The 25079-nt window shown below is 47.7% G+C and overlaps 1 protein-coding gene across 1 annotated transcript in view; it reads left to right on the top strand.

The window, feature by feature from the left end:
* Nucleotides 1-25079, top strand: part of LOC117359849 (VPS10 domain-containing receptor SorCS1-like) — a 304368-nt gene that overhangs the window by 242149 nt on the left and 37140 nt on the right. The window contains exons 16-18 of the mRNA XM_033943225.1: nucleotides 2400-2523; nucleotides 7228-7340; nucleotides 19971-20102. Of these exons, the coding sequence (XP_033799116.1) occupies nucleotides 2400-2523; nucleotides 7228-7340; nucleotides 19971-20102 (369 nt within the window). The remainder of the gene's footprint in view (nucleotides 1-2399; nucleotides 2524-7227; nucleotides 7341-19970; nucleotides 20103-25079) is intronic.

Genomic DNA, 25079 nt, shown 5'->3' with positions numbered 1-25079 from the left:
GCCATTTCAGGAGGGGAAGGGGAGTGTGTTCATCCCATACTTGTTTGTCAATGTTTTCTATAAATGGCACATGGCTTGGAACGTCATCTATAGAGTAGCACCGAACACCACTGTTCCCTCTGAACTAAGCAGGAGTCCTCCGGCTGCATTGCTACCACAAGGGGGCAATATTTCAATATTGTGTTTTCGGTCGCTAGGGATAGCCAGGTTAGGGTTATCAGACGTCCGGGCATGTCCTCCTTTTGAGGAAATGCCCAGGGGTCCGAATGACTTTTCAAAACCCGGCACTTTGTCCGGGTTTTCAAAAGCTTTCCTTTGTGCAGGAGAGCATACGCGCATATGTGGATGTCCTGCCCGACAAGAGCAGGCAGCGGGCGGTGGGATTGGAGGCGGGGCTAGAGTGGGCTTGGGAGCGGTATCAGGGGCATGACGGGGTGTAACCGGGTCATGATGGGGTGGGGATGGGTAGAACTGGACAGGCCTGAGGGTGGGACTAAAGGTCCAGATTTTCCAGACAGAAAATCTGGTAACCCTAAACCAGGTTCCCTGGAGTCCCATGGAATTTGTCTGTCCCTTGCTATTGAAAATGTGATAGCGAAACAGCACCCTCCACTGGTAAGACTGTAGATAGAGAACTCCCACTCAGCGTAGAGCAGTGGTCTCAAACGCAAACCCTTTGCAGGACCACATTTTGAATTTGTAGGTACTTGGAGGGCCGCAGAAAAAATAGTCAATGTCTTATTAAAGAAATGACAATTTTGCATGAGTAAAACTCTTTATAGTTTATAAATCTTCTTCCCCCCCCCGAAGGCCTGCATATTCCTCTCTTCTTTGCAACATCCTCCAGCTTCCCCCCCCCCCCTCCCGTGGCCTCCCGGTCTTAGTTTCAGCTAATTACCGCAGCCTGCAGAAAAGATCACCGGTGCTGTAGCATTCCTTGCAAACTACCATAGGCCTCCGCAGCATGTTCCCTCTGCCGCGGTCCCACCTCTCTTCTGACTTCAGGGGCAGGATCGCGGCAGAGGGAACATGCTTCTGAGAACGACGGCAGCCTGCAAGGATCGCTACAGCACTGGCGATCCTCTCTGCAGGCTGCGGTAATTATCTGACGGTAAGAGCGGGAGGCCAGGGGGGAAGCCGGAGGACGCTGCAAAGAGCGGGCAGCACTAGTACAGACCGTGGGCCGCAAAATAATACTTGGCGGGCTGCATGTGTCCCCCGGGCCGCGGGTTTGAGACCACTGACTTAGAGAGAACAGTGCTCAGCAATCTTTGTTTTTTGGTGACCAAATTACAAAGCGAAATCACATTCACAGGGAAGCAATTTCATTTCAAATCCGACATGGCCCGTGAACACAATGAATGAGGTAAAGTCAAAATCAGTAAACTGAAACTTATTAATAGGACTGCCAAGAAATAGTTCAGAAATGTTAACAAGGAGACATAATACTTATGAAGCATGTAATAAGCACAAATCAGAACATTCAAATAGCATAGATATGATGCTGACGTTGTCTATAATACGCATGAGATGCTGACGTTGTCTATGAATATGCATGAGATCTATTAGCATACAATGAAAGCAGTGCATGCAAATAGATTTCATGCATATTCATTGGGGAAATCCTGAAAACCTGACTGGATTGCGGCTCTCGAGGAGGGACTTTGAGACCCCTGATCTATAGTTAAAGAACGTAGATACGTGTTTCCCCCAAAATAAGACCTATCCTGAAAATAAGCCCAAGCATGATTTTTAAAGATGCTCCTAATATAAGCCCTACTTCAAAAATAAGCCCTAGATAATATCGACCCCCGAAGACCCTCCCAAATGTCCCTGACACTCCCCGACTCCATCCCTGACACTAGTGCTGCCCGATTCGCTGGCCACAGCGCTTCTCTCCCCCCCCCTTGTGCAGTATATTTCCTTCCCTCTCACCCATCCTCTTGTGCAGCAGATCCCCACCGACCCTCCCACTGTGAGACTGACATGCCGTACCTCCGAGGCCTCCAAAAACAGCAGCTGCAGCAGCACTCTGAACGGGCTGCTTCGCAGCCTTCCCCGCCGGAGCCTTCCCTCTGCCACATCACTGAGGCCTCGGCTGCCGCTGCTGCTTTAGGAGGCCTCGGAGCAGTGGTATGTCAAATTTTACTGGGGTGGGGGTCGCTGAATTGACGAGTTCAATTTTTTCGGTGAATCAGGCAGCATTAGTGTCAGGAATAGAGTCAGGGAGTATCAGGGACATTTTGGGGGGCTTCGGGGACAATCTTAACTAGGGCTTATTTTTGGGGTAGGGCTTATATTAGGAACATAACTAGGGCTTATTTTCGAGATAGGTCATATTTTCAGGGAAACGCGGTAGTTGATGTTGCTGTAGCATTCACGATGTCTCTCTCTTCCAGCCGCTGATCACCCTGGAGGGGAGCATCTCATTTGCATTTGCAGCGGAGGGAATGAACACCATCACAGTACAGGTCTCTGCAGGGAATGCCATTCTGCAGGACACAAAGACAATTGCTGTTTATGGTGAGCTGCTACTGTCAATGGCTACTGACCCCCCCCCCTTCCCTCCCCCACAATAGAACAGCAGTAGCAGAAAGCTGTGATCAAGGAGAACCATTGACAATGCCATTGTTTCAAGCCGTATTCATTCGGACCAAGGAAAAAGCATTTTTGTTGCTAAAAGGATATTGCAATTGTAGACTCTGCTAGATTGTACTAGATGCATTCATTGGGTTTGTATGGTCAAGGGTTCTTGCTGTTACACCAGATGTAGAAGGTGTGAAATTGTAGAGTAAATGATAATGCTTAGCAGGAATTAGGGGATCAAAGAACCCTTATTGTGCCGGGGAAAGGAAAGAAATAAACACTCTGTGTTAATTACAAATAATTCTGAAGGCATGTGGAGAGCAATTTATATCAAGCTGCCTAGTTCTTCAGACGTCCTAATAGGTGTCTATATTTTGGCGATGCTATAAAGACAATATACATGCCTAGGGGGCTTTGCTGAAAGCATTCCTGCATAGAAAGAGTGGCATGTATACTTGTAGATCGGCTACAAGTTCGAATCAAAGTCATTATTTACCCATGGAGATCCATACCATGAAGCATGGCTAGGGGGAGATTGGGTGGGCTTATATAACAGATCTTTTCAATACTACCTTTTACACCTGCTTCAAAATACATGCAGGAAGTGGTGTAGTGAGGGTGAGAGGCGCTCGAGGGAGTGGCGTCCTTCTCCTGCCCTCTTCTCCACCCTTATATGTTCCTTCCCCATACCCTACCCCCACTTCCGCACACACACTTTGCTTCCCTTCCCCATACCTCCATAACGTTCCTGGCGTGAGCGACAATCCCCGACCTGCGTGGGCTTTCCCTCTGCCATCACTTCCTAGGTCCCAGGAAGTGATGTCAGAAGAAGAGCCGACGCAGGCGCGACAGTAGGTCGGAGGCTAGCACTCGCGCCAGGAACATTACAGAGGTACGAGGAAAGGAAAATGGCGGGCGCACGGCAGTGGAGGGCAGGGAAGGTGCGGGGGAGGGGGCACAGAGGAGGAGGACAGATGCCATGCCCTTAGCAAGACAGTGCCTGGGTTCGGACTGCCCGCCCACTTCCCCCTTACTACACCACTGCATGCAGATGCCAGCTTGAAGGGTTAGGTAGGAAACACCTTCACCCCAAATTTGCCCAACCTCCCTGAACTAGTTCCTCTAAACCTCCCCTGTATTCTTCCATATTAGTCAACACCATCCTTGAAATTCCTGAGCCTCTTAGATCAGTCAAGACTTGCCCCCCCCCCCCAGCCGCCCCCCAAACCATCCCAGGGAGGAAGCCTGACCTCCCTCCAGCTCTTCCGAAAACATTTGAAAACTTGGCTTTTCTCTAAAATGCAATGACCCCTCCCTCTTCGATATACTAAGTCCCTCTAAACTTCTCTTTCTAAGTCCTTCTACTTTTCATTGTAGTTCCTTTCTATATCAATTCTTGTAAACCGTGCCGAGCTCTACTTCTGTGGAGATGATGCGGTATACAAACTTAAGGTTTAGTTTAGTTTAGTTTAGCTTAAATTGTAACCGTTAACTATTTACTATGTATGTTTAACCTGTTACCTGTTCTGAGCTGTTTGGGGACAACGGTCGGAGGTTCTTGGGGGGGCGGTCGTTGGGAGGGGTGTTTGCGTTGAGGGCAGGAGGGCCTGGGATCCCTCCTGCCCGTAATGTAGTGCGGGGTGGGGGTAGGGGGTCGCGTGGCCAGGAGGGTGTGGGCTCCCTCCTGGCCCGAACAACTAGCGGGGGGGGGGGGGGGTCACCAGGGCCAGGAGGACTTGGGCTCCCTCCTGGCCCGATATTGTCGGGGAGTTGGGGAGTCAGCGGGGCAAGAGGGCTTGGGCTCCCTTTTGCCCCGATCGTGTCGGGGAGTCGGGGGGGGGGGGCAAGAGGGCTTGAGCTCCCTCTTGCCCCGATCGTGTCGGGTGTGCCGCGGTTGGCTGGGGCAAGAGGGCTTGAGCTCCCTCTTACCCCGATCGTGTCGGGGGTGCCGCGGTTGGCTGTGGCAAGAGGGCTTGAGCTCCCTCTTGCCCTGATCGTGTCGGGGAGTCGGGACCGCCAAGAGGAAGCAGCAGGACACCGGTAGGAGCTTCTACATGATTGGGGGGGGGGTCGGGAGCCTGTGGGGGTGCGAGCGGTCCTTCAGGGTGGGGGTGCGGGTGGGAGTGCGTGCGAACGGTCCTTCGGGGTGCGGGTGCGTGCGAGCGGTCCTTTGCGGTGGGGCTGCGAGCGGTCCTGCGGGGGGGGGGTGAATCGGACGTCGGGGGGGCATCAGGCTTTCAGGGTGGGGACAGAACTTCAAGGGGGAGAGGAGAGTCGGGGCGAGTGAAAGGAGAGTTGGGGTGGCCAGAGGAGAGTCGGGGCGGGCGAAAGGAGAGTCGGGCGGCGACGGGAGAGTCGGGCAGCATGCGCGGTATACGGGTGTGCGCGGTATATAAAAATTTCTGTACATAGATTTGTGTTTTTCGCACGCTATACCCGTGTGCGCATTTTATACGGGTGCGCGTTATCTACGTGAAAATACGGTAAATGTTTCTGAAGCAAGCTCTTTCGAAAAGTAACATATTATAAGCTATTTCTGCAGATAAAACAAAATTTAAGTTGCAGAATTAGGTACCTATAAATTTGTCTGGGCTCTATACTGGTAAAAGTATGTGCTAACAACCACATTTTTTTATTACCTGGAATGACCATAGGGTGGCGCTGTGGTGGTGTCCAGATGTACATGTAACCTGTATATTTTACAGTAGAATTACACAGATCAGTGTACAGTTTGCGGAGAAATTTATCAAGTGTCAAAGCTGATGTGGCATCCTGGGGGTAATTTTATAAGCGCATTTCAGTTCACAAGTCACCTTTATAAGATGGATCATGCCGCTGACTCATGGCAACGTGCACAGTGAGGAATCCACCCTGCGATATATCATGGCAGAGTACCGATGTGGTTTGCCGTTACCCTCTCCTGTGCAGTGTATGGCTCCACTATGTTGCTGCTGCCCAACTTGGGGCCCTTCAGCCTTCAGTAGAGAATAAGGGGACAAATTTTTCCCCATCCCCGCGTGAACTCATTTTCCCATCCCGGCTAGTTCTTTTCCTGCAAGCTCTGTCCTCAACTACTACTACTATTACTTACCACTTATAAAGCGCTGAAATACGTACGCGGCACTGTACGTTCTGACATTTCTAGACAGTCCCTGCTCAGAAGAGCTTATAGTCTAACTTGGAGAGACAGACGTGACATATAGGATTTAGGATGCAGAACCCAAGGTAAGAGGAGATAGGAGTCGAAAGCAGTCTCAAAGAGGTGGGCTTTAAACTGGGCCTTGAACACTGCCAGAGATGGAGCCCGCCGTAGGGATTTGGGCAGCTTGTTCCAAGCGTATGGCGCAGCAAAGTAGAACGGACCGAGTCTGGAGTTGCAGGTTAAAAAGAAGGGCACAGACAGGAGGGACTTACCAGCCTAGCAGAGCTCACCGGGAGGATCATAGGGGGAGATAAGTGAAGAGAGATAGTGAGGGGCAGCTGAGTGAGTGCATTTGTAGGTCAGTAAGAGGAATTTGAATTGTAGTGTGAAACAGATGGGAAGCCAATGAAGCGACTTTAGGAGAGGGGTTACGTGAGTATAGCAGCTCTCCTGGAATATGAGTCGTGCAGCCAAAATTCTGGAAGGATTGGAGGGAGGGGAGCGAGATGGCTAAGTGGAAGGCCTGAGAGTAGCGAGTTGGAAGGCCTGAGAGTAGCGAGTTGCAGTAGTCTAAGTGCGAGGTGATGAAGGTGTGGATAAGTGTTTTGGTAGTGTGCTCAGAGAGGAAGGGTCTGATTTTGGTAATATTATAGAGGAAGAAGCGGCAGGTTTTAGCGATATCTTGTATCTGGACTCCTTTTACAAAGCCACGCTAGCGGTTTTAACGCACGCACCAGATTGCGCTAGCTGAAAATCTACCGCCTGCTCAAAAGGGGGCGGTAACGGCTAGCACGCACGGCAATTTAGCGCACGCTATTCCGCACATTAAGGCTCTAGCACGGTTTTGTAAAAGGAGCCCTTAATAAATTATCTGACCCATTTTTTTTTAAACCCTTCTAAACTAATTGCTTTTACCACATTCTCTGGCAACAAATTCCATAGTTTAACTACACGTTGAGTGAAGAAATATTTTCTCTGATTTGTTTTAAATTCACTACTTAGGCCCAGATTCACTACAGATAGCGATTCAATCGCTGTTGGCCGATTTTGAAACAGTGATTGATTCACTATCCTACATCCCCTGAGGAAGGCAGTCTCGCCGAAACCCGCACTGTGTAGGGTCCGTCAGGACAATCATACATGTATTAATATTTCAGCCTTTTATTTGTTTTTGTTTTTATTGTGCAGAGCGAATAAAAATCATCTTTCAGAACATCCACATCCACAGTCTGTTGCTTTTATCTTTGGATTGTTTTTTACTGTGGATCATTCGGTCTCCCTTTTTGTGTTGCACTGTGTGTTTATCCAGAAATTTCTAAGAATGCTATGTTGTATATACACCAGACTCGCTGTTTTTAATTTATCCTAATTAAAGAAATAAAGAGCTTGAATTATTACATGCATCAGAACCCTAAAATTAAGAAAAAAGACCTACATATACATGGGTGATATTCTGTATTCTGGAGTTAATTACTGATTCTTCACTATTACTTTTCTAGAACAATTTCAATCACTTCGTTTATCATTTTCTCCAAATTTGGATGACTACAACCCAAATATCCCAGAGTGGAGACGTGACATCAGTAGAGTGATCCAAAAAGCTTTGGTGGAGGTAAGCATAAAATAGAGGTGGGCAAATCTAGAATGATCTAGATTTGGACTAGACCGGATTTATTAACCATTTTTTTCATGAAGAGATTCACCCAAAGCAGTTTACAATTCCCTGAATAGTAATCAGGTACTCTTAAGTATTTACCATATTCAGAATCTACTACTACTATTATTAATTATTTCTATTGCGCTACCAGACGCATTCAGCGCTGCACAGGGTCACAAAGAAGAAGACAGTCCCTGCTCAAAAGAGCTTACAGTCTAAACAGACAAGACAGACAAACAGGATGTCATGGATACAGTTAAGGGGAACGGTTAATTGGCTGGCTGGGTTGGAGGGCAGAGGGGAGTACAGGACAATGAAGCCATTGTGACATCACTGATGAGGTTGTCTCTTATTGGTGGAATGAGGCATTATGACATCACAGTCGCAGCTCTGCTTCCCAAAGACTGAAACTCTTCGCACTACTACTACTATGAATTATTTCTATAACGCTACCCGACACACGCAGTACTGTAGAGACACAAAGAAGACAGTGCCTGCTCCAAAGAGCTTACAATCTAAACAGCCAAGACAGGCAAACAGGATGTCATGGATACAGTTAAGGGGAACGGTTAATCAGCTGGCTGGGTTGGAGGGCAGAGGAGGAGGGTTATGGATTGAAGGCCATATCAAAAAGGTGGATTTTCAGTCTGCTTTTAAACAAGGGAAGGGGGCTTGACGGATAAACTCGGGTAATTTACTCTATGCATAGGGGGCAGCTAGATGAAAGGAATGAAATCTGGAATTGGCAGTGGAGGAGAAGGGTACCGCTACGAGCGGCTTATCTGAGGGACGGAGAGCTCAGGGCATATCTTTAGCAGTGTTCTCACAAATTCTCACGTGTTTATGTCCCTGCTACTTAGGGCCAGATTCTGTAATTGGCGCATAAAAATGATAGGCGCCTAAAGTTAGGCACCTATTACATGTCTATCACAGGCTCCCGTTACAGAATTGTGCTTAACTTAAAACTTAGGCCAGAGTTTAAAAAAACCTACATTTTAGGCAGATAAGTCCTTTAGAGAATGGTACATAGTGGAGCCTAAATCTTTCTTCATCCTTAAACACGCCTACTTTGGTGTTAGACATCGCTAGGTACCATGCGCCTATCTTTTGTAGAATGGCGCTTAAGAAGATAGGCACCGATCTTCTAATTAAATTGTATTTTTTTTTTTAAATTATGAGCTTGTTAAAGCTCAATATTGAAGTTAATTTATTAATTAACGTGGGTTTTACTAAATAGCGCTAGAGAATTTTAGCTTGGGCTGGCGAGGTAAATGTTCTGATGCAAATAGGAGGCGTGCCAGCTCAGCTGATTGGGGGGTGAATACCCCTGCCACGATAAGCTGAGCCAGCAGTGGCAGAGGACCCCCGACACCCACATGGCTGGATGGATGCCCACTCCCTCCTGCCAGCAGCCTCTTAACATGGATGTCTCTCCTGAGATCGGCAGGATGGATGCCCAATCGCTCCTGCCGTCAGTCCCCCCCAAACCCCCAACACCCCACCCCAGCACCCCTGAGAGCCCACTCCCATGGCCTTTGGTATCTGGGCCAATCAGAGTCTTGGCCACTCCCAGGGTATACCAGGATGTACCAGGAAGGGGAAGGCCCACCCAGTGGCGTACCTAGGGGGGGGGCGGGCCGCCCCGGGTACCAGCCCTAAGGGGGTGTTCCCGGCCTTGCCGTTCAGTCCCCCGCCACCCCCGAAGGACCGCTCGCCCCACTGACCTTCCTGCACCACCTGTGAAGCAGCCCGCAGCAGGATCGCGAAGTCAGCGTCAGCATCCCTGCGCTGCTTCCTGCGCCGCGATCCCGCCCCTCCTCTGACGTCAGAGGAGGGGCGGGACCGTGGCGCAGGAAGCAGCGCAGGGATCGCTGACGCTGACTTCGCGATCCTGCTGCGGCTGTTCATAGGTGGTGCGGGGAGGCCAGGGGGGCGAGCGGTCCTTCGGGGTGGGTCGGGGCATCAGGCCTTCAGGGTGGGGCGGGCGGGCAGGCAAGCAGGCTTTCAAGGGGGAGGGGGTGACAGGCAGGCAGGCAGGCCTTCAAGGGGGGACAGGCCTTCGGGGGGGGGGTGCAGACCTTCAAGGGGTGCAGGCCTTCAAGGGGGGCAGGCAGGCCTTCAGGGGGGTGCAGGCCTTCGGGGGGGGTGTAGGCCTTTGGGGGGTGCAGACCTTCAAGGGGGTGCAGGCCTTCAAGGGGGAGAACAGGCCTTCAAGGAGGGAAAGGCAGGCAGGCCTTCAAGGGGGGGACAGGCCTACAAGGGGGGGGACAGGCCTACAAGGGGGGGGACAGGCCTTCAAGGGGGGGGGACAGGCCTTCAAGGGGGGGTGCAGGCCTTCAAGGGGGGTGCAGGCCTTCAAGGGGGAGACAGGCCTTCAAGGGGGGGAAAGGCAGGCAGGCAGGCCTTAAAGGGGGGACAGGCCTACAAGGGGGTGGGACAGGCCTTCAAGGGGGGGACAGGCCTTCGGGGGGGTGCAGGCCTTCAAGGGAGTGCAAGCCTTCGGGGGGGGGTGCAGTCCTTCAAGGGGGTGCAGGCCTTCAAGGGGGGAAAGGCAGGCAGGCAGGCCTTCAAGGGGGAGACAGGCCTACAAGGGGGGGGAGAAGCTACAAGGGGGTGGTACAAGCCTTCAAGTGGGGGACAGGCCTTCGGGGGGGGTGCAGACCTTCAAGGGAGTGCAGGCCTTCGAGGGGGGTGGTGCAGGCCTTCAAGGGGGTGCAGGCCTTCAAGGGGGGACAGGCCTTCAAGGGGGGAAAGGCAGGCAGGCAGGCCTTCAAGGAGGGACAGGCCTACAAGGGGGGGGGGAGAAGCTACAAGGGGGTGGGACAGGCCTTCAAGTGGGGGACAGGCCTTCGGGGGGGTGCAGGCCTGCGGGGGGGGCAGACCTTCAAGGGGGGGACAGGCAGGCAGGCCTTCAAGGGGGGGACAGGCCTACAAGGGGAAGGGACAGGCCTTCAAGGGGGGTGCAGGCCTTCAAGGTGGGACAGGCAGACCTTTAAGGGGGGACAGGCCTTTGGGGGGGGGGACCATGATTTAGAAGTACACGGAGGGAAGGGGGTGTTCAAAGAGACATGCATATGCCAAACTTTGGGGGGGGGGGAAGAAATAATGGGTCTGAAAATAGAGGAGAGGGAGAGAGATGATGGACCATGGGATTTAGGGAGGGAAGGAACAGAAAGGGGGAGAAATTGGACACAAGGGATGGTGTGGAGGAGGGATAGAGATACTGGATAGGAGGGTAATTAGGAAAAGAAACGGAGAGATGGTGGACTCTGGGATGGTGGGGAAGGAGGGAGAGATGCCGGATGAAAGGGTATTTAAGAAAAGGTGGATCTGTGGAGGGAGATGAAAAAAAGGAAAGATACCAGACTTCCTGGGAAGGGAAGGGAAATGGAAAGGGAGGACAGAGTTGGCAGATGGATGGTTAGCATGCAGAAAGAAGGAGACCCTGGCAAGCAAGTTATCAGAAGAAAACCAGAGCCTTGGACCAACAAGATTTGAAATATAACCAGACAACAAAAGGTAGAAAAATTAATTTTATTTTCTGTTTTGTGATTATAACATGTCAGATTTGAAATGTGTATCCTGCCAGAGCTGGTGTTGGACTGCAAACGTGAGCTAGGATTTAACAGAAAGAGGAAAAGTCCTTTTTGTTTCTTTATTTTATTTACACCACAGCGCCAGTGTGGTTAGGAGAAGCCAAAGGGGGTGAAAAAGCTATAAAACCCACCAGGAGTTTTGAAAAAAATCACCCAACTGGACAGGAAAATCGAATTGAAAAACCAATTCAATAGGGCTGAATCGAATCAAAATTTTTTTTTCCTGTATCTGGCAGCATTAGTTTGCGCTACTGTCTTAGACTTTAGGACCTGGGATTGGGGAGAGATGGCATCCTCAGTACTTTATAATGCAAGTGAAACGAGGATTTGGTCAGACTTTTGAAGGGTCTGCAGAAAAAAAATATTGTATAGGCCGGGGACATGAGACAGCAGGAAATGGGAACTTTTCTTCCTTCTATTTTTGTGAATGGAAAGGCTGAGGATGTCAGAGAGGTCAGTTAAAATATGTGCTTTATAAGAAAATATAATAATGTGTTTTATAAAGTTTATAGCATAGCTGGCCTACCCAGTGAGGTGTTCCTAGTGGTGATGGTGGCAGCGTGTCAATGTGTTGAGAGGAAGAGGTGGTCTGGGAAATTCTGCTGAGCAAACTCCGGGCCCATTTCCACCCCCCAGTTAGTCCACTCCACTCAACTGATTCACACACTGAGTGGGTCTTTGGGTGTTGTTTTGGGATCTCTTCCAGTGGTTTATCTCCTTCTGGTCCAAGGAAGGAAACTTTGTTATCCTTAGCATTGACCTACATAATATGTTTGTAACAGCGCTGCTTGTGTGGCATTAGGCTATGTAGTGATCGAAAGAAAAAAAACAGACCTTTGCACATTTTTGCACTATATGGTGGGTGTATGAGGAGATTCACATTTCCTGCACAGCTAAGTCCATGTGAAGTTACCTTGTGCTGTATTTGACATCTAGCAAGGTCTCTGTTTGAAAGGAAAGATCTAAACTTAAAAATGAAGTGGCCAGAAGTTATGGTAAAAGCAGATAGTGTAGCTGGTTTTAAGAAAGATTTGGACAAATTCCTGGAGGAAAAGTCCATAATCTGTTATTAAGACATGGGGGAAGTGTCTGCTTGCCCTGGATCGGTAGCATGGAATGTTGCTACTCTTTGGGTTTTCACCAGGTATTAGTGTCCTGGATTGGCTACCATGAGAATGGGCTACTGGGCATGATGGACCATTGGTCTGACCCAGTTAGGCTATTCTTATGTTATGTTCTCATCTGTAGGGGCCTTTGTTTTCACTTCTTATTTTAATGTATTTTTTTTCTGGGAACTTATGTGAGAATTAATGTGTGTGGAATGGGGGGTAACTAATTTCTTCAGCTAAATAATTCAATCCACTTCAAACAGACATAGGAGAACTTGTGCACCATTCACACACCCTCCAACCAAAAACGTCAAAAGAAAAAAAACTGTTCGACAACCTCCTAGCGGCCACAGGTGTCAAAGTCGGTCCTCGAGGGCCAGAATCCAGTCGGGTTTTCAGGATTTCCCCAATGAATCTGCATGAGATCTATTTGCATGCACTGCTTTCAATGCATATTCATTGGGGAAATCCAGAAAACCCGACTGGATTCCGGCCCTCGAGGAGGGACTTTGACACCCCTCGAGCTGCAACACTCGACCCCCAACTCTACAACCAATTGATATCAACCACAGACTGCAAAACCTTCAAAAAGAAATAAAAACCCTTCTATTCAAAAAACACATAAAACCGAACTAACACAATCAGAACTGTCCCAAGCATCACCTGCAACTACTCCATATGTACTTCTAATGTCATGACAATTTAGACATAATTTATGTTATGTTATGTTTGGAATAATGGTTACATATATGAGGTTCAATAAAAGAAAATTTTCACTGCCTGTTTCTATTCTGACCATTTATTCCATTTCATGGTTATTGCAAAAAAAAAAAAAAAAAAAAAATTTTTTACATGGGGGGGGGGGGGGGGGGGTGTCAAAAAATGATGGGCCCCAGGTGCCACATACCCTAGGTACGCCACTGGGCCCACCATTTTGAAGAAGCAGGCCTGTCGGCCAGAGGGAGTAGGTATCCTTCCAGCCAGCCTTACTCCTAAAGGTACATGTGGGATAGGGGTGTCAGGGCTGTTGAGGTGGGCTGTTAGGGATGCTGGGGTGTGGTATTGGGGTTTCAGGGGGTATAGGAGTGGGGGATTTGGGTATTTTGTGGGTGTTGGGAGATGTAGGGGGTTCAGAGTGGGGGTGTCAGGGATCTGGTGGCAGGAGAGGAAGGGCATCCGTCCTGCTGATCTCAGAGGGTGTGTCCATGTTGGGAGTCCACCAGCAGGAGGGAGTGAGCATTTATTCTGCTGATCTTGGGGGTGATGTCTGTGTTGGGGGCATCCCTCCTGCTGGTATTGTGGGGGCATCTGTGTTGGGGGTTCAGCAGCAGGAGGGAGTGGGCATCCCTCCTGCCTATCTCGGGGGGGCATACGTGTTGGGGATGTGCTATTGAAAGAGAGGTGAGGAAAAAGAGCAGAGGCGCCAGCGCAGGCTGACTGACTACCAGGACGCGCCTCTCGCTACGAGGGACCCATCGTGTAAGCAGTCAGACGACGCCTCTCCTCCTCGCCGGCATCTCACAGCACACCTGAAATCTGCCGCGGCACACGGTTTATGACACGCCACAGAGCAGTTAACTATGCTGCACTTGCTATGGGATTTGATTGGGTGAATGTCACTGGTGAAGGGTGAGGTTGCGATCCCGTCCGAGCCAGTGAATCTAGGGTAATCAACCATCCAGATTTCCCCGGACGGCTTTTCAAAACCCGGCACTTTGCCCGGGTTTTAAAAAGCTTTCCTTAGGGCAGGGCATACGCGGATATGAGGCGATGACGCCATGCGCATGCACGACGAGAGCAGGCAGTGAGGGGGGGGCGGGATTGGAGGAGGGGCTGGGTGGGATCAGAGGTCTGAGGGGGAAGAACTGGGGCGTGGTGTGGCGTGGCTGGGTGGGGCTGGGCAGACCCGGGAGTAGGTTTAGGAGTCTGGATTTTCCAGATGGAAAATCTGGTAACCCTAAGTGAGTCTGACATACTTCATCACACCATCTTTGCTCTCATGCATGCTCCTTGAGAAGAACCGTGCGGGCACCTGTCAATTTAATAGAAAGAGAGAATATCAATAGCAAATTTAATCAGTGAAGGCTGCCTAGGCAGTTCAGAAATACTGCACAGTGTATCGGAGAGGCCAGCTGTCTTTCAAGAGAGCTCTGCGACTTTAGCGCTTTGGCTTTACTCTGTAGAGCTCAAAGGGTTGAGATGCGGTTTGCACGGTCGATCCCTTGATTAATCTGAACTTTATTCCACAGTTTACTTGTTTGTGATTCTTCAAAAACAACACCCCCGCCAAATGAGGGAAGCTGTGTTTCCCATCCCTGTCTAATTAATTGCACTTGGACTAATTGAATCGCTTTTCTAATGGCAGATAAAGACGAGGGCTGCGCATCTTCCGCTCCTTCTTCCCTTCCTACTGCTGGTTAATAGAATTAGATGCAGCACTAAAAGTGCCTACGGCAACAGCCAGAGGCAGCGTCGAGTGAGTGGTAGTGCCGCAAGCTGCCCTTTAGCTGGGCCGGCCAATTAATCCGTCACCTTGCAGGAACTTGGCAGGGGTACAACAGGCGATTCCTCCTATTCCCTGCTACTTTTTCCTCCAGAGGGAAGGCACATCCAGCCACAGCCTTCTCACCTGCTGTTCACCATCTGGAAACGTGCTGCTAATTAGCGTTGCTGGGATTTCAACTACCTTCTGAATCTAGCAAAAAAAAAAAAAAAAATCCAGCAGCTGGTTCTTTACTTGTTCCTCCTAGCGTATTTACTTTCCAAAAGTGCCTTCATATTAGGAGCGGTGTAGGTTGCGCATTAGAGGGAATTGACCCCAGATTGTAAAATGAAGACGTGTTGAGTTCCTTTTCATTCTTAACACTCTAATGTACTAAAGCAAAAGTGTTTAAGTCGCAATGCCTCGTATTTGAAACTGAGGGAAGAAAAGCATGACCAATGGACTCGGCAACACATTACCTCATTTATTTGCATACTTTGGAGTTGGGCATCTATTGTATGTCTATTTTATTAAGGTCATATAATAATAATAATAACAACTTTATTCTTGTATACCGCCATACCCAGTGAGTTCTAGGCGGTTCACATTAATTAAACATGGTTACACGCAGTTAAGTATGAATTGAACAGATTTACATTGATTAAACATGGTTACATGCATAGTTACATGCGGTTCACATTAATTAGACAAAGTTACATGCAGTTAAGTATGAATTGAACAGATTTACATAGAGTTAAGTGTAAAATTGAACAGGGATGCAGGCAACGAAGTAGATGAAATTGGGGGGCAGGATAGAGTGGATCGGGGGGGTGGGTGGGGGAGGGGCGTGATAAAAAAGGGGAGGGGGAGGGGGGGTTCTTTGAGGAGGAGGCAATTAAGTGTCGTGGCGTTGGAAGAGGTGTGTTTTGAGCAATTTTCTAAAGCTGAGGTAGGTTGGAGCCTCGAAGATTAATTGGGCTATCCATGGGTTTAGTTTGGCGACCTGGAAGGCGAAGGTTTTGTCGAAGAATTTATTGGAGTGACAGAGTTTTAGGGAGGGGAAAGCAATATATGAGAATGAATAGGAGAAGACCAATCTCTCACATCAAAGCGACCACAGGTGCACGAAACCCCTGGGCCTTTACAGCTTTGGAACACCCCCCCTCCCCTATAGCTCTCTGAATTTTTTTTTTTTTGTAAGTTCTTGTAATACATCTTGGATAATTCTTTTGTAATCCGCCTTGAACTGCAAGGTAATGGCGGAATAGAAATCCCTAATGTAATGTAATGTAATGTTAGGCATTTGGGCGTAGTGGTGGATTCAAAATTGACATTTAAAAGCCACGTTCAGGAGTTGATAACAAAGATTTTTTTTTCAGACAGCCGGTTTTTCATAGGCTTCATCCGTATTTGCCTGCAAGCACATTTAAGTTCATTTTGCAGTCGATGGTGCTATCGTGTCTTGATTATTTCAGTCTCGTTCTCTTGGGCTTACCTGCTTTACAGGGTGCTCAGGATTCAGTGGTAAGGACTGTTTTTCGTGTGGAAAGGACATGGTTGAAGTTAGAAGACCTTATATACTTTAGACTGCTTGTGACAGTTTATTTGTGTTTGCACGGTTTGGCTCCTGCAAATTTGGTGGGTTCTATTCAGGCTTATGCCCCACTATCCAAGTTGCGTTCTGTTCATCATGGCGACTTGTTTGTGCTATCAATAAGGGAACTGAGACTGAATGCCTCACGTGTAAGCATGTTCTCTTGCAGGGGCCAAGCAAAAAAATTTTACCAACAGGTACTGCAGTGAAAATGTAACGTAAAAAAACAAGGGAAAACTGCAGACCATATACAAGGTCCAGGAATTTATTTAATAAATGTCATAAAAACCTATATATATTAGCATCAATAAAAGAAATAAAAAATGATAATAAAAATAAAAATAGTAATTATATCCAAAGGCTGGTTCTTGTTGTAAAGCGTGCTGGACCCGACACAGTCCGTGTTTCAAAAAACAATTCTTCCTCAGGGGTCCAGGAAGTTCAATACATAAAATATGCAAAGAACCAAAGTGGTGGAAATAATTATGCAATAATGCAAAGAAATCAGTTGAAGAACTCTCCTGATTGTGAAGCTGCACTAGGGGCTCCTTTTACTAAGGTGCGCTAGCAGTTTTAGCGCACGTACAAGATTAGCGCGCGCAAGCCGAAAAATTACCGCCTGCTTAAAAGGAGGCAGTAGCGGCTAGTGCGCGCGGCATTTTTAGCGCGCCTTTGTAAAAGGAGTCCTAAGTAACACTGAGTGCTGGACCCCCAGGAATGGAATCGGTTACCTCTGCACATTTGAAAACAGAGTAATTTTGATGTTTTCAAGAAGTTACGGAAAAGACGCTTATTCTGTAACATGAAATATGGATATCAAGGCATTTGTGATGGTGTAAGCGCTGGTCGCTTATTTGTTTGTGTCTCTAAATGTATTATATGAATATTTTATTATGCGTGTTTATACCGTGAGCCGCCTTGTGAAAAGCAGATTATAAATAAACTAAAACTTAGGGGTCCTTTATACCGCCTGCCGCGCTAGCCTCTAACGCCTGCACTGATCAGGCGTTAGTTTTTTAGCCGGCCGCGGGGGTTAGCGCGTGATGAAATGTCCGATGCGCTAACCCCGCTAGCGCGGCTTGATAAAAGGACCCCTTAGTTTTATAGACCGAGTCATCAACCAAGAGGAGCTCGACTCGGTTTATAATAATGTAAAACATAATACATAAATATGACAAAAAAAATTAGACTGAAATAGTTGATTTCCAAAATGTTTAGCAATCAAAATGTTTTCAGAACTTTCCGGAATAAAGCAAAGGAACCTAAACTTCTTAATGTAAGCATAAATTAAAATATTAATTTTAGAAGGACCTTCAGAGGAGAGGGAGAGCAGTAAGCACCCAAATCTTTTACCCCCCTCCCCCTTTTACAAAACTGTTGCGTGGTTTTTAGCGCCTTTGTAATTTTTAATCTCAATCATTGGTCCACTCAAATCCTTTTTTTTTTTTTAATCAAATTTTTTTCTTCTATTGCATTGTTTAAAAATGAATTTAATTTTTGCCTTGAGGTACAGGAATCCACTTAAGTCCCAGGGGCCTTTTACTAAGCTGCACAAAAAAGGAGGCCGGCACTATCAGGCTCAGGAGGCCATTTTGTGCAGAGCAGTAAAATGGATGCATTTCCAGTTTCCTCTAGTAATGGACATGTGCTAATTTCTCCAATAACGCATGGCCTTTAGTGTGGGAGCACTTACTAAGACCTGTTTTCTAAGTGGTAAGGACTCCCGTACTAATCATGCACAATGATTAGTGTTAAGGGCTAGGACCATTCCCTGATGCAGCCAGGGGCGAAACATGGGGACGGACTTAAAGATCTCAATCTGTATACTTTGGAGGAAAGGCGGGAGAAAGGAGATATGATAGAGACGTTTAAATACCTACGTAATGTAAATGTGAATGAGTCGAGTCTCTTTCATTTGAAAGGAAACTCTGCAATGAGAGGGCATAGGATGAAGTTAAGAGGTGATAGGCTCCGGAGTAATCTGAGGAAATACTTTTTTATGGAAAGGGTGGTAGATGCATGGAACAGTCTCCCGATAGAGGTGGTGGAGACAGAGACTGTGTCTGAATTCAAGAAAGCCTGGAATAGGCAAGTGGGATCTCTTGGAGAGAAGAAGAGAGAATGGTTACTGTAGATGGACAGACTAGATGGGCCATTTGGCCTTTATCTGCCGTCATGTTTCTATGTTTCAATGTTACTAAAGTTCTATGACATTACAATGCAGGTGTAAAGAGCCTTAGCCAATAAGGAGAGGAGATGCAAATGTTAAGAGCCTTAGCCAATAGGGAGAGGAAGAGATAATGGTTACTGCAGATGGGCCATTTGGCCTTTATCTGCCGTCATGTTTCTATGTTTCAATGTTACTAAAGTTCTATGACATCACAATGCAGGTGTAAAGAGCCTTAGCCAATAAGGAGAGGAGATGCAAATGTTAAGAGCCTTAGCCAATAGGGAGAAGAGGAGATAATGGTTACTGCAGATGGGCCATTTGGCCTTTATCTGCCATCATGTTTCTATGTTTCATGTTGACAGCAGGTCCAGCACAATTAGGAGCTAAGGCCCGGCTTCGTTAAACGGTGCTGTTGACGATCATGTGTCAATCACACAATGACGCCATTTAAAGAATCAAGCTTCCCTTAGGTCCTCTGTCTGCTACACCTCCTTGCTATGTCTAGTTTCCTTAGAGTTCCATATTTTTAACTTGTTGCCTGGAATGTTCTATAAAATGTAATGCCCTGAATAATTCTGTCTCCACGTTCCTCTGTGATCTCTGCATAGACCAAAGTATCCTCCAATTTTGTTTTGTAAATCACCTTGAACCTTTACAGGTATAGCGTGATGCACAAATTACAGATTAGATTAGATTAGATTTAGTCAGCTGGCAGCCATAATCGAAAAGTTTAACAAGGTGCCTGGACGGAACTTATACGTTTTGACTTAGACCAAGTCAAAACAGGTATAAGTTCCAGATCGGGCCGTTGAGCTGATCGTGGCAGCAGCAATCAGTTCAGCAGCCCAGAAAACCTGCTCCTCACCCCCCTCAACGATCACTGGCAACAGAAATGCCCAGTTCTTCCTGCTGTACACCCCGAAACCCTCCCCCCACCAAGGTAGACCACCTGACTCCCACCTCCCAGCCCAGCTGGAACCACCTTAGCCCTGCCGGAAGCTCCCCACCCGCCTAGCCCACCCGAACCCCCACCTTCCCCAGCCCACCCAAACCCTTCTCCCTACCTTTTGCAGTTGGCCAGCTGGAGGGACCCTTTCAGCCTCCGGCCGGGAGGCCCACCTTCACCAAAGTGGTGGGCCTTCCCGGTGCATCGTGGGATGTACCAGGGAGGGGCCTAAGTCCCTAATTGGCCCAGGCACCTAAGGCCCCTCCCATAGGTGCCTGGGTCAACCAGAATCTGAGGCCTGACTCCCAGTGCATTCTGGAATGTGCTGAGAGTGGCCTAAGATTTTGATTGGCCAGGGAGCACACGTGTGGCAGGGGGGGGGGCGGGGAACAGGGTGGGCAAGGGGTACCACTGCCTTGAGAGCTGCTCACCCTTACTACGCCACTGAGTGAGGCCTTCAGTATTGCAAGTGAAAGTAAATTCATTGATATAGGGCCCCTTTTAGAAAGCCAGGGTAGTGATTTCCTTGTGACAAATGGGCTGCCAGAACCCACTACTTCGGCTTTGTAAAAGGAGTCCATAGTGTTCTGTGATGATCTACAGAGCCAGCCTCTCCTTAAAAGCTCTGTTTTGATGCTGAGCGTCTTTTGTAATGCTGTTGGTTTACTTCCAATGTTCTGTGTTCCAGGCAACGGGAATCCACAGCAAACACGTCCTGATAGCGGTTCTCCCTGGTCTGCCAACATCCGCAGAGCTCTTCATTTTACCTTTTAAAGACACGGCAGATGAAAAGAAAAGAGCGGCAGATGATCTGAAACAGGTACCAACTCTGAGGTCAACGTTCAAAGGGTGTTCTGGCCCAGATGCTAGTGATGGTGCCAGAAGCTGGGCACTGATCAAATTCGGTGCTCAGTGCTATACTATCAAGGGCACTTTGAGATAAGCACTTTTTATAGAATAGTGTTGAGTGCCGAATTCAGTGCACAACTTTGGGCACAAGGACTTACACTAGCTAAAACCTGGTACAAATCCTGGTGCGCAAATTGCGCACAGATCCCCATTATGCTGTAACACTGTATGCAACTTCTGTGAATTCTACCTAAGAATAGCCTTACTGGGTCAGACCAATGGTCCATCAAGCCCAGTAGCCCATTCTCACAGTGGCCAACCCAGGTCCCTGGTACCTGGCGAAAACCCAAAGAGTAGCAACATTCCACGCAGAATCCCCAAAAAGCAGCAAGATTTTAGAATCCCAAAGAGTAGCAACATTCCAGGCTACCGATCCAAGGCAAGCAGAGGCTCCCCCCGTGTCTTGATAACAGACTAAGGACTTTTCCTCCAGGAAATTGTCCAAACGTTTCTTAAAACCAGCTAGGCAATCTGCTCTTACCACATCCTCTGGCAACGCTTTCCAGAGCTTAACTATTCTCGGAGTGAAAAAAAATTTCCTCCAATTGGTTTTAAAAGTACTTCTCTGTAACGTCATCGAGCGTCCCCTAGTCTTTGTAATTTTTGATGGAGTGAAAATCGATCCACTCGCAGCCGTTCTACTCCGCTCAGGATTTTGTAGACTTCCATCCTATCTCCCCTCAGCCGTCTCTTTTCCAAGCTGAACTGTTTTAGTCTTTCCTCATACGAGAGGAGTTCCATCCCCTTTACCATCTTGGCTGCTCTTCTTTGAACCTTTTCTAGCGCCGCTATATCTTTCTTGAGATAAGGCGACCAGAATTGAACGCAATACTCCAGATGAGGTCGCACCATCCTTTTTAAAATAATTCCTAGCATCTTGTTTGCTTTTTTGGCCACCGCTGCATATTGGGCGGGAAGTTTCATCGTATTGTCTACAATGACACGCAGGTCCTTTTTGGGGGCGCTAATCCCCAAGGTGGACCCTAGAATCTGCCCATTCCATTCTCATTTCCACACCTCCTTTTAAGTTGTGCCCAATCCAATTCAGGTGCCCATGGTTACACAATAGCACATAGTCAGATTGGTGCCCAAATCATTAGTGCTAATTAAGTGCTTATCAGCTCCAATTAAATCATTTGTGCATATCAACTAATTGTTTTGGGCAACCTTTACACCCAGATTCTGTTATAGGATACTATCCTAACCAGGTAATGCTATGCCTAAAATTTAGGTATCTGTAGATATATCAGCCATAAACCTGGTGTATCTGAAAAAGTGGCATTATCATGGTTGGGCTCAGGCCCAACCAAAATATTATTTGGTGGATTCCAAAATGCTGGTGTGGATTCCAAAGCCCCGCCAGCCGACAAAGACCTCCTCCCCGCCAAAAGAATTTACATGTTGGGCAGCTGCCGGCACCATCCTGGAGCCGGCACTGTTCCCGGCTGCAGGCTGCTCCCAACCTCACACATGTTCAGTTTTCATGCTTGCATGGAGGCTGGCAGCAACGACTCTGGGATAGTGCCGGCAGACATTTAACATGTAAACTCTTTGGCAGGGAGAAAGTCTTCGGCTGACGTGGCTTGGGGATCCCTGCCAGCACAAGTATGCCATTTACCTTGGAGGGCGCTGTTCTGCCACATATTTATCTAACAAGGGTATGTAGAAGTCACCTCCAACAAAGCTTCAGAGTAATATGATTCTTTATTGCATAAACATCAGATAATATACAAATAATGCAGATAATATACAAGATATAAGCAGAGAATATCTATATATACCAAAGAGAATACTTCACCATGTCTGCCACGCCCCTTTCCAATACTGATCGGGAATCTAGACGATCAAGGGAAAGGTACAGTCCATGGCCCTCCCACGGTTGCAGCAAGATTCAAAATCCAGTCTGTGACTATCAGTCTTTTATAGCACAGAAAGTGCTGAATTTCTCACACACACAGACACTGCTGTTTCTTCAGTAACAACAGGTGTCTCCCTTATCTCCTAACTCTCACAGATGGAATGAGCTCAGGCTCTTCCTAATTACAGTACCATGAGAAACCTTCCTTGGCCCTGCCTGGTAAGACGTGAAACAGTATAAGAGATATGATACAAGTTAATAAGCAACTTGCTCTCACGAAAGTAAGTTGTAAGGCTGCCTAAATGTCTTGCACAGATGTAAGACAAGGATTGCAGCTAAAAAGCAAGCAGACATGAAGATTCACACCTATTAGCCAAAGTGGCCACATAACTGCCATGCCCTGGCCAGCCATGGCACAACACATGGCATAACAGGTGCTGAGGAGGGGAGGAACAGAAATTAAATCTGGGTTTGTTTTAACTGGGGGGGGGGGGGGAGGTGGAGATTTAATTTTTGACCCACCCTCTTTGCTCTCAGGCCTAGCCTATATCAGCTGCAGGGACTCCCCCAAGCCGCAATTCTGTAACCGGCATCCTTGAACGATTGACAGGCGATCCGGCTTGGGCTCTGACTACAGAATCAGGCCTGACTCCTGACTCAGCTTCAGGGAGCTCTGCCGGCTCTGCTGATTGAGGATAAATTCCCCTGCCATGATCGATTTATGACTGCTGTGGCCAAGCGGCAGAGATAAGCAGGAAATGTAGGCCAGGGTTTTCCAGGCCTACATTTTAGCTACCCATCTTGACTGATTAGGCACAATTCTGGAACCGGCACCCTCGAATGATTGACAGGTGATCGGCAGCCATCGACTGGGTTGCCAGTTACAGAATCCGGCCCTAAAGGGCTAAGCCCTCATTTTTTTGAACAATATACTCACATTGACATAAGCAAAAAGGCCACGGAGAAACATGAACCCCTTTTCTTACCACTCAAGCAAAAAAAAACCCCCAAAAAGGCAAAAAATGTTAGAAGGCCTACTATCATTCCAAGCATCAAAACTAGATAAAAATGTTGTCAGAATCTTAGGTGCCATATCGGATTATAGAATATTCCGGAAATAAATCAAAACAATGTTATTTAGGAAATATGTCTTGCACAGCCAGTCCAATGTCTGTCTAACAATTAGCTTTGAAATGTAATTGCCTGGAAATGTCCGGATACCTCTTATTTTAATCCGCCTAACTGAAAGGTTAAGCTAGAATAAAAGTCAATGATTAAATTAAATCATCTTTTTTCTTTGATATTTCTGGGCCATAGACCTAGAAGTCTGCCTGGTGCTGTCCTTAGATTCCACCTACTGGACTCCAGCCTATCGGAACCATTTCATCATTTGCGGGATATAGATCATAAAAGTCTGCCTTGCATTGTCCTCATGTTCTAAATTACTGGAATTCCAGTTGAAGCCCTCTCCAGCCCATCCAGACTGTACAGGTCTGCCTAGTACCAGCCTTAGTTCTTCAATTTATACCATTAATTTTCTAATTAGAGAACCTCTGTTCAACCCACGCTTTTTTGGATTACATCACTGTTTTCATCTCCACCTAGAGTTGCCAGATTTTCCAATCAGAAAATCCGGACCCCCCCTAGACCGCCCACAAGCCCACCCAGTTCCACCCATCCCCGCCCTGTAATGCCCTAGGCCCACCCCCAGTCCCGCCCTAGCCCTGCCCACGCTGCCTGCTCTTGGCGCACATGCGGACTTCCTCTCTGCCTGACCCTGTTTGGGGTGACTTTACAAAACCATAGACAAAGTGCCAGAAATCCGAACGTCGTATCTTATCGGGGAAATCCGAATGTCTTATCTCCACCACCTCTCTCGGGACTGCATTCCAGGCATCAACCACCCTCTCCTTGAAAAGAAATTTCCTAACATTACTTCTAAGCCTATGTGACCCTCCTGAAAAATGCCTTTGCCCTAAAGACAGAGACAGCAGATTTTACAGAGGGTCACTGAGACTAAGCTGAAATGGATAAGAAGGCATAGTGGGAGGAGTTGGAGGTCCCTTGTTCCCTGATGGGAAGGGGGAGGATTATAAAAGGAGAGTGGGATGGAGATTCCTGGCTTTTGGTTGTTCCTGTTTCTCCCACCAAAGCCCAGGGTACTGAAGGAGATTCTTATTGGTTTCTGGGAGAGGAAAGAAAATAAAGGTATTAAGCATAGAGACTATTATGCCTAGAACAGAGTGGACTGAAAAATAGAGGCTTCGGTTTATCCTATATCTCCTGCCAAAGTTGTAGTCCCGAGGGAGACTCCTTACTGGTTGGGGAGAGAGGACAGAGAAGTAAAGTGCATGAAATTTGGATCTAAGGAGAAGAAGTGACTGTTGAGAGAATTTGCTTGAACCCCATAACTGCCAATACTGAAGAAGTTGTATATAGTTAAGATCGAACCTGCAATCACGTTAAATAAAGAGTTCCAGCTGGCCTCTGCCTCCTGCTTCTTAATAACCAGTGGGGGAGAGACTGAGTGTTGCGACCGAGACCCAGGATTTTTTTTCCGCTCCTCCAGCCTACCAGAAGTATCTGACCCTGGCTTACGCCCAAGCTCAAGTGAAACTAGAAATTTGAGATCAGTTTTTATGAGCCCTGATTGCAAGTCTCTAACCTCACAAGCTGGCCAGATCCCCATGGTATGGCCACAAGATGGACCTATTTACTACCACACAACCTCGATTTATGCCCTCTAGTTTTACTATTTTCTCTTCTGTGGAAAATATTTTGAGTATTTAAACGTCTATATCAGAGGTGTCCAACCTGCGGCCCAGTGAAGTATTTTGGCCCTGATTCTGTATAGGACACCCGGGAGAGGTGTCCTATTCAGAATCGGGCCTACACTAAACCCCGATTCTGTAACCGGTGTCCATGTTACAGACGCTGGTTAGAGAATCGGGTTAGATTACACACGGCCCGCTACACTTATCGCGGCAAGGGATCTCTCTGCCGCTATAAGTATAGCGGGCCGCGGCCCCC

This window comes from Geotrypetes seraphini, chromosome 4 (assembly GCF_902459505.1).
Source record: "Geotrypetes seraphini chromosome 4, aGeoSer1.1, whole genome shotgun sequence".
NCBI lineage: Eukaryota > Metazoa > Chordata > Amphibia > Gymnophiona > Dermophiidae > Geotrypetes > Geotrypetes seraphini.
This window is presented reverse-complemented; position numbering and strand designations above follow the sequence as displayed.